General features: G+C 46.2%; 1 protein-coding gene across 2 annotated transcripts; it reads right to left on the minus strand.

Annotated features, from left to right (window-relative positions):
• Positions 1–6,764: 6,764 nt before the first annotated feature.
• Positions 6,765–8,939, minus strand: LOC123168182 (actin-depolymerizing factor 10). Of its 2 annotated transcripts, none has more exons than XM_044586064.1 (3): positions 8,656–8,939; positions 8,173–8,441; positions 6,765–7,291 (listed from the first exon to the last, which is right to left on the minus strand). In XM_044586064.1, the coding sequence occupies exons 1-3, from the start codon at positions 8,872–8,874 to the stop codon at positions 7,135–7,137; spliced, it is 645 nt and encodes a 214-aa protein (XP_044441999.1). In that variant the 5' UTR covers positions 8,875–8,939; the 3' UTR covers positions 6,765–7,134. The 2 variants fall into 2 exon arrangements, with proteins under 2 accessions (XP_044441999.1, XP_044441989.1); XM_044586054.1 differs by having other exon boundaries at positions 8,545–8,932.
• Positions 8,940–10,145: the final 1,206 nt, after the last annotated feature.

Consider the following 10,145-nt stretch of genomic DNA (forward strand, 5'->3'; position numbering starts at 1 on the left):
TTTGAAGCCTTTTTTCTTAGTGAATTTCTGGAACTTCTTCACAAGCATAGCAAGCTCCTTTCCAATGTCTTCAGGATCCCCAGAACTGCAGTCAGATTCTTCTTCAGATGAGGAAACAACTTTTGCCTTCAAAGCACGAGTACGTCCATAGCTAGAACCATAGATCTCTCTTTTCTCAGATAACTAGAACTCATGTGTGTTGAGCCTCTCAAGTATGTCAGACGGATCGAGAGTCTTGAAGTCAGGGCGTTCTTGGATCATCAAGGCTAGGATGTCAAACGAGCTATCAACATATCTCAGGAGTGTCTTGACGATTTCATACTTAGTGATCTCAGTGGCGCCAAGAGCATGAAGCTCATTTGTGATGTCAGTGAGGCGATCAAACGTGAGCTGGACATTCTCATTGTCGTTTCTCTTGAAGAAGTTGAAGAGGTTGCGAAGAACACTGATCCTTGAGTCTCTCTGGGTTGAGACGTCTTCGTTGACTTTGGACAGCCAGTCCCAGACTAGCTTCGAAGTTTCCAAAGCACTCACACGGCCATATTGTCCTTTGGTCAAATGACCACAGATAATGTTTTTGGCAGTAGAATCTAGTTGAATGAACTTCTTGACATCAGCAGGGGTGACACCTTCACCGCCCTTGGGAACACCGTTCTTGACGACATACCAGAGGTCGACATCAATGGCTTCAAGATGCATACGCATCTTATTCTTCCCGTAGGGGTAATCAGTGCCATCAAAGACAGGGCACGCATCGGAGACTTTGATTATCCCTGCAGTCGACATAGCTAAAACTCCAGGTGGTTAAACCGAATCACACAGAACAAGAGACTTTGATTATCCCTGCAGTCCACATAGCTAAAACTCCAGGTGGTTAAACCGAATCACACAGAACAAAAGAGTACCTTGCTCTGATACCAATTGAAAGTGCTAGTTATTGACTAGAGGGGGGTTGAATAGGCGATTTTTATGAAAGTCTTCAAAACATGGGATTTTCGAAGACAAACGATAGAAATGAACCTATTGACATGCAGCGGAAGGTAGACTACACTAGACAAGCCATAGTCAAGTAAGTAATGAAGCTAAAGCACAAAGACTATTAGCAGCTAGGTAGTATGGATCAAGATGGAAGATAGTACGAAGCCAAACAACAATAATCGTCACACAGTGAAGTCAAAGAGATAAGACAAGCAAGCAAAAGACTTCACGAAGACAAACTGTAAATAAGTGAAGGAAGAGATAGAACCAGTTGCTTGGTGAAGACAAAGGATTTGTTGGACCAGTTCCAGTTGCTGTGACAACTGTAAGTCTGGTTAGGGAGACTGAGATTCAACTCAGAAGACCGCGTCTTCACCTTATTCCCCTTGAGCTAAGTACACTTAGTCCTCGCCCAATCACTCTGGTAAGTCTTCAAGGTAGACTTCCAAACCTTCACAGACTTTGTTCACCGGCAATCCATAATGACTCTTGGATGCTCAGAACGCGGCACCTAACCGGCTGGAGGATTCACGGTCCTCAAGTGTAACAAGTCTTCAGGTCACGCAGACAGAAAGACTTCAGTGATGCCTAACACTCTTTGGCTCTGAGTGTTTTGGGCTTTGTACTCGCAAGGATCTTTCTCTCAAAGGCTTCGAGGTGGGTTGCTCTCAAACGACAAAAGCCGTGCACTAACTCTGAGCAGCCACCAATTTATGGTGTAGTGGGTGGGCTATTTGTAGCCACTAGGCAACCCGACCTGATTTGTCCGAAATGACCCTGGGTCACTAAGGAACTGACACGTGTTCCAACGGTCAGATTTCAAACACACGCGGCAGCTTAACTTGGGCTACAAGTAAAGCTGACTCATCCAGCTCTGGATAAGATTTGCTCTCATTGTCTTTGCTCGAAGACTTAGGATTTGGTTGAGCATCACTTCAGTCACTCTGACTTTGTTCACTTGGACCCCACTTAACAGTACGGTGGTTCCTATGACTCAACAAAGAAGAAAAGGAAACTACGAAACAGCTATGTCTTCGCACTCCATAGACTTCACGTGAATGTCTTCTCGAGTCATAATCTTCGTTGTGAATATCTTCACATACCACCATTGTCTTCAATGTCTTCACACATTTTTATGGGTCATCTCCGGTAGGTAAACCGAATCAATGAGGGACTACTACCTGTGTTATCCTGCAATTTGCGCAAACACATTAGTCCCTCAACCAGGTTTGTCGTCAATACTCCAAAACCAATTAGGGGTGGCACTAGATGCACTTACAGGATGTATTAGCCTTGGTTGGTTTGACCAGATTGCACAGATGTGAGTTTTCTTTTGAACACAGTACAACCGCATACTCTCATATATACGTGTATACACTAATCTCTATGAACACACACACCCTATCCCTATGAGCACCTCCGAGAGATTGAGCCGACATATCATCTTGAGATTAACGAAGTGACCAAAGACACCTTGTAAGTTGATGGGAATGTCTTCTCGCAGTGAACGGGCATCATCGAAAATTCTGAATATTTCAGAAACAAATGCGAGCACCAGAACTTGAACCTTGCTGGGCTGGGATTCCATTATCCTCCTAACTATCCAACCACATGTTAGTTTGCGCCTAGCTGTGAGTTGAGCGAGAGAATCATAAGAAATCAAATCACGTGGTCCACACAAAATCACGGAGACAGCGTGATGCAATACCGCAAGAACATTATATAACATCGAACCTGAAAAAAGAACATTATATAACATCGCAAGAACATTTAGTTCGACCGTAACCCAACTGACTTAGCTGCATGGCAACATGCCAACATGTGGATTACTAGGGACTTGTAGGTAGGCACCATGTCCGCTACGTGACATGGCAGATCAGACCCTCGGACCTTGGACTTTGATCACATACACCGACGTGCTGCTTCGGAAACTCGTGTGAAAACTTGTACTCCACCACGCTCCTAGTTTGGAGACAAAAACGACATGCGGCAAAAACGGCATGGCTTTCTAGTACTGCGTACGAAAAACACGTCCGCGCCATGTCGTTTCTGCCGACACTTGAGCATCTACGTGCCCACGGACGCGGGACGCCACCGACGAGATGCTGCACGCCAATGCCGGCGAACGAAGATGCTATAACACGTTGGCCGGAAGAACGCTAGGAAGGGAACTGAACAGAATGGCCGGGGCAGGCGGGCAGATGATTTCCGTGTACGAAAGACCTGCGCATTCATGATGGGATTCTCGCTCTCCACGAGATTGTTCATTAGGTGGCGTCATAGGGGTCTTTCTTAAGTTGGACTTTCAGAAGGCGTACGACCGCCTGGACTGGTCTTTTTTGCGGCCAATGCTTCAGCGTCGGGGCTTTGATGAGAGATGGTATTCTTGGATCATGGAGTTGGTTCGGATTGGTAATATGGTGATTAATATTAATGGCAAGGTACCATAATTTTTCAAGGGGAGTGAAACAAAGGGACCCTATCTCCCCTGTTCTTTTCAACCTCGTTGTCGATGCCTTGGCACACATCCTAGACAAAGTTAGGATGGCCGGTCACCTCTCGGGGGTAGTGGGTCACTTGATCCCTGCGGAGGTGCCACTCATTTACAGTATGCAGATGACACCATGATTATAGTGGAGGAGTTGGATCTTGACATCGTTAATCTTAAGTTACTCCTTTTATGTTTTGAGGGCATGTCGGGACTTAAGATCAACTTTGACAAGAGTGAGGTCGTTGTCTTGATACTCTGTGGCCGAGCAACAACGGATCGCGGACAACCTAAACTGCAAGTTGGCGGTCTTCCCCATTGCATGTTTAGCGATGCTGATGTCCGACTCGAGGACTCTGATGCGTGAATTCGACCCTCTGGTGGGCGAGTAGCATCTCGGGCAGAGCGGTGGTGTGGGCGGTTCACTTCCAAGGGGAGTAAATCTGTCCTTATAAGCTCTAACCTCGCAAGCCTCCCCACGTATATGATGGGGATGTATATCTTACCAGAGGACGTTCACAACTTCTTTGATAAAGGATCTGGCTAGGTCTTTTGGTAGGCGACAAACGGCCGTCAGAAATATCTACCTAAGAGGCGAGCCTTTCCTGGCATGCTCTCGCTCGGATGGCTCCCGGTTATGGAGATACATCCAACGGATCAAGGAGAACATTCGTCTAGGGGTTTCCTTCACTATAGGAAATGGGGAAGGAACCCAATTTTGGCTGGATCCATGAGTTGGTGGCGAGCCACTTTGGGTGGGCTTCCCTATTCTGTTAGCTATCAGTGTTGATCCAATGCTCTTGGTTTCCGTGGCCTCACAAGATGGGCAATGAGATATCTTGTTTCGTCGCACATTTGGGCAGGACAAAATTGTGGAGTGGGCTAGATTGCGGGCAGCCCTTCCGCCGGTGTTGCCAGATTATCCGCACACCGTTGCTTGAAGTCTTACACATTCGGGTGAGTTCTCCGTGAGCTCGGCGTATCTTGCACTATGTCCTTCGCCCACTATTTATTGGCTTTCTTCTCTGTGGAAGGCCCCATTGCCTTTAAAGATAAAGATTTTTGTGTGGCAACTATTGCATGACTGTCTACCCTCTGTGATGAGGTGCTTAAGCAGCACGACACGGGTAATGGTGTATGCCCCCTCTGTGTTGTCTCGAAAACCAGGACCCACATCATGTTCTCGTGCACCGCGGCGCGGCCCCTTTGTATTTTTGTACACGAGGCACTGGGGCCTGACTGAGAGGCCCTAGACTTTGTGGAGTTCCTTGAGACCAGAGCTATCCAAACCGAGTGTAATCGTCGATTATTCTGGCTTATCTTTGCGGGACGACACGTAATAAAATGGTGACTGAACGGGTCTTTTCGTGGCAGGCCTCTGTTTCGTTCTTCAAAGTTCTTGCTTTCGTGCAGCACTGTCACCCGCTTTCTAGGCAGAGTGACCGCAACCGGCTTGGGTGCATGCTGGATGCGCTTCTGGCTACCGCGGGTCGCTTATCCTCTTCGTAGGGCTGCCTTGTCTACTGCCACTCGGTGTTTTTTTTTTCATAATTTTAATGCTTTTTTTGACGTGATTGTGCAGTTGCCCCAGCCGTTTTATTTGCTATGTTAGTGGGATTTGGTTGTATGGATGATTGCTTTATTTATAAAAAGCGAGACAAAAGCCTATTTCGAGAGATCATTTCTGTGTGAGGCGTGAGCACGGCCAAGTCCCACCCCGTTTCCTTTCCGCTAGTGTATGTTGCAAACTCAGATTGATAGGTTCATTGTAGTGGAACCAATCCATCGGTCTCAAGTCTTAGACTTGACACTAGTGCTTACAATTTCTTATTTTTATTTCAGGTTTTTTGACGATGTTCGTTTAGTGAGAGGATGTGTTCTCGTCGACTATGAGGATGTTTGTGATGACTTTGTCAATTTTAAGATGTTGTGTGATTACTCATCCATCCCATAATGTAGGATGTTTTTTAACACTAGATGGAATGTCAAAAAATGTTCTACATTATGAAACGGAGGGAGTAAATTTTAAGATGATATCCTAAAGAAACCGGCACAAGCCTAACATGATAGTGTGAGGCGCGGTAGGGTATTCGAGAGCCTCCTAACATTGACACGACTGGTCACAACCAATGGACTAGAACAAGACGACTGAACGACAACACCGACCACCTCTTCAACTACGTACGAGTACAAGACCATGGCCATTATGGGCAACAATGATGTTGCCACTTGCCAGAACTGTGAGCGTCGCAGTCACTCCGATCAACACGGCCTCCTGTTTAGATTGAGATTATGCTTTCATGCCTATGCTAATGAGAAAGACACGCTAGACTTTCCTTTGGCTTGCTGAATGTATAGTTTGCCTTTCCGCAAAAAAAAAAAGGTGTAGTTTGCCTCTTACGACAGATTCCATAAGCACTATGCATGCCTTGTTGTTTTCTTAGATTAAACTAATTCGAGTGTTGCTGATTACTTCAACAGGTTCATGCTTAATTATTTTAATATAAAAAATGCTTTATTATTTGATGTTTTTCTAGGGGGGGAAGGGTTCCATTACTCATCCATAATCAGAACGATCCAACTGAGAGTTTTACAACCCCATCCGGGCCAGACCGCATGGGGTTGGCAAATCAACAATCAGAATTGTTTAATATCAACGAGGAATGGGAGGCGATGTACTTTGTTACTGTTCAGTTGTATGTAAACTGGCCAATAAACTCAGTTGGGTTTAGTATTGTGCTTTGGCGTGGAGACAAGTCAAATTGACACGCTTTCAGTATACATATTCTGAAACACACAAATAAATACTGCACTTGTTTTTTAGCAATTTAAGAAAAAAAACTGGGAGGGCGTGAGCGTGAAGCACTGATTGGTCTAAAACACCTAATCCTGGCAGAATTATCATAATCAAATGCAAAGCTAAACGAGAACAAATTTCGTATATATAAATGTGGTGACGCAAAGGAAATTATCATGAAGTTGTATCACACTAAATAATAATTGAGATAAAGCAGCAAGGAATGACCTGTGGGGGAAAAGAACAATACTCGAAACAACTGCTAATATTGTGAGAATTCGATTTAGCTCTCTCTAAAGGCAAAGAAAAACAGGTTTGTATATTTGCCAAGTCTGTTTTCATGTAAAAAACAGGGAATACATCAAAGGACATTATGACAACAGCCATTCCTTGGACAGTGGAAATACCAGAATTACACTTATTCACTATGCATAATATAGCAGTAGAGTAGCAGAAGAACCCTGACAAAAAATTGCAGAACAAGCACAGCACCACTGTAAGTAGCAAATCATGCTCCATGATTGATTGGACATTCAGTACCAAAAAAAAAAACAGAAACTATTACAAAACCACTGAGCAGTAGCAGTTTAAGCTCAACAAAACTGTTGCTTAGGAGAAGACAAATAGTACATGCGCAACTAGACATTAAATGGAGCCGTTTCCACATCATATTGTAGGTTACTTATCTAGTTATATTAATATCGCTGAGATGCTATCTCCTGAAAAAGGGAACACTGCATACTCAGGTGTGATCAGCAGCCGGATTATACACCATGCTTCACATCAGTGCACCAGCGCCGCATTTCAGTAGCAGGCTACGCATCTTGAGCTACTGGTGTGTATCAGCAAGCTAGCAGAGTCAACCTAGCTATCAGGTTCTATTAGCACGGACCCTGAGAACTTCCAAGTCCATGTCGTCAGGGTCAGTTGCCTGGATCTCAAAGTGCACCCCGTCGAGCTCGTGGCGGAATTGATTCCTGGACACAGCATATATGGTCTTTGCACGGATGCGAGAATCATCAGGAGACCTGAAAAGAAAGAGAACAGCTGTAATATTGTTATCTTCTTAGGAATTAGCAGCAGCTACTTGCGACAACTGACAAGAATACCCTACAAAAACTGAAACAAAAAACCAGGTATTCAGTACCATGAATGGAAAATCCATGGATAGTCACGCAGTGCAAGTGATGTGTATCCCACATGGACATTTCATCGAATTTTAAAAACGCTATCCCATGAAATCTACCATTTAATTAATATCTTACCAAATATCAACGTGCAACTAATACATCTTACCTAATATAACGTGTAACTAATATACACGTGCATGGCACGCACACGATTACTAGTGTACTGTGTAGACAAACATTCTTGTCTAAAAAACATTCTAACCACTGAAAACTGAAAGGGTTGTCAAGTGCACTGCCGTCAGCTAGCCCCATTGTTACTGAATTGCACTTTTGTGTTCATCCCTTTGCTGTTACCTTTGCGAGGTTACACGGAAAATAAAATGTTTCCTTTGTAGGATATGAGAGAATTAAGTTGGTCGTTGAGTGAGCTTGAAACATAATGCTTATTGGACAGAGTATCATGTAACGCGTATGAACATCCTAACCACTAAAAGCTGAAAGGATTGTACAATGACTGGGGTCAGTCACCCCCAGTTTTACTGAAGCTGTGCTTCTGTACCCACCCCTTCGCTGTTTAAGTGTTTAGCACAGCAATAAATCTTTTTGGAGAATTATCATAGCAATAAATCTTTTTCCACAATTAACACAACCATAAATCCTTTTGAACAATTATCACAGCAAATAAATACATCTATCTTAGACAGAATCTTCAACTCTGTAACCAAACTGAATTCAGTCACAGGTGACAAGAAACAGGGGGCAAGAAAGACGAGGCTAACCAGGAGATGAAGAAAATCTTGCTCTTGCGGCAGTTGTCGTCGCTGACGAAATCCAGGTCGTAGACGGCGTAGCGGCAGTCGTCCACAGGCAGCGAGGCCGTGAAGTCGTCATAGCTCTCCCCGGGCGCGCCGGTCTTCTCGACCACGACCTCCTCCGTGATGTCGTCGATCTTGAATATCACGTACCGGTGCACCTTCCTCCTCTTCAGCTCCATGAACGCGCTCTTGCTCCGCTCCGGCACGTCAATCCACGCCGGCGAGTTCCCACCCTACACAAACAACCGGCCAGCTCCCCCGTCAGCCACAGAACAACAGACATTCCCGCCCGCTCGGTTGCCAAGATCGGCGGAAAAGAAAGGAGAAAACAACAACCATGAGCGTAAACCCAAGAAACTCCATGGCGCTGTTGCTATTGCCGCCGAGGAAGCCCGGCGGAGGGGTTAAAAGGGGAGGGGCGGACAAGGGCTGGGGGTGGGAACTCACCAGGCATGGCCACGCCAAGGCCGCCGCCGCCGCCAGCGCCATGTGCTCTCGCTCGCCAAGATCCTGGTCTCGCGGCGGGGTGGCGCTGGTCGATCCGAGGGAGGCGGGCGGGCCGAGGGATCGATCCCACGGGCGGTGGAGGAGATTGGGTTGAGGTGGGATTAGTTTAGTTTTCCGATGGGAGGCGGGATCGAGAAAGCGTATTGATGATGGGATCATGGGATTCGTGCGCGGCGCCCCGCCGCGTCCAGTTGAAAAATCCGCGCCTTCAACCTAGATTTGGGCCATCAAAGAGGCCCAGTCTGTGAACTAAATAGTAGCCGGCGCTATAAAAGAGCCTATAGATGGCCCTGCTAATAAGGAGAGCCCGGCCCAATAGAAAGATTATTTTCTTTCAAAAAGTGGTTTCAAAGCTTGACCATTATAAAGTTCGTTAACCTTTTGTAAGGGCATATTTCTCCCTAAGTGGTTTTGGTGATTAATGACAATGCATTTGCGGACTAATTGTGTGCATTGAACATTTCAGATATCTCATGTCTAGGCATAAGACGATTCAGTGCCCCTCAGAGCCTATCGAAGACGGCGTTTCTCTACGTTTCTTTTCGGTGGATTTGAGTCGTAGGAAAGCCGTAATATTAAGAGGGGGTCCGCTTTGAAAAGGTTAGGGTGGAATCAACACGTACATATCTGTTTCTTTGCACCACCTTTCCTTCGCTTCATTGGAGCACCGGTCGCTTTCCCTTGTCTTTGCGAAGATGAAGGCCTCCAAGTGCTATAGTTTCTGTGGCGTGCGGTAGTACTGCTCAAGGGAGCAGTAGTACCGCAGCGGTCCACGGTAGTATCACCCAGGATAGCGGTAGTACCGCTCCTCGCAAGCGGTAGTACCGTGGCCTCTAGCCCAGAACGCTGACACACACGGAAGAAGGTGCGGTAGTAATTTTTTACTTCCGCGCCCTACGTGGTAGTACCGCTCCCTGCGAGCGGTAGTACCATGCCGGATTTTTGCACAGACCGAAACTTAGCGGAAGTAGCCACGGATGTAATTTTATTAGTCCATGCCTTCCCAGCCCAGTTGAACCCTGCCTTGCGGTAGTACCGCTCCGGCGGTTCTACCGCTCGTTGCTATACGCAACAGGGCCTCGTCTGGTCTCTGCCGCGTGAGAGGTAGTACCGCACCGTCTAGCCGTAGTACCGCAAGCCCTTACAGTAGTACCGCGTGTCTGTGCGGTAGTACAGTATGTTGTGGGCTGAATAAGTGGGTAACGGTTGGATCTTTCCCCCACTATATAAAGGGGGTCTTCTTCCCCAAGTTGACCACCTCTTCTCTCCCCAAGCTCCATTGTTTCTCAGAGCTCCATTTTCGCCCGATCTCTCTCCCTGGCAAATCAAACTTGTTGATTTTCTAGGGATTGGTTGAGAAGGCCCCGATCTACACTTCCACCAAGAGAAATTTGATTCCCCCCACTAATCCCTTGCGGATCTTGCTACTC

The sequence above is a fragment of the Triticum aestivum genome, chromosome 1D (genome assembly GCF_018294505.1).
Source record: "Triticum aestivum cultivar Chinese Spring chromosome 1D, IWGSC CS RefSeq v2.1, whole genome shotgun sequence".
NCBI lineage: Eukaryota > Viridiplantae > Streptophyta > Magnoliopsida > Poales > Poaceae > Triticum > Triticum aestivum.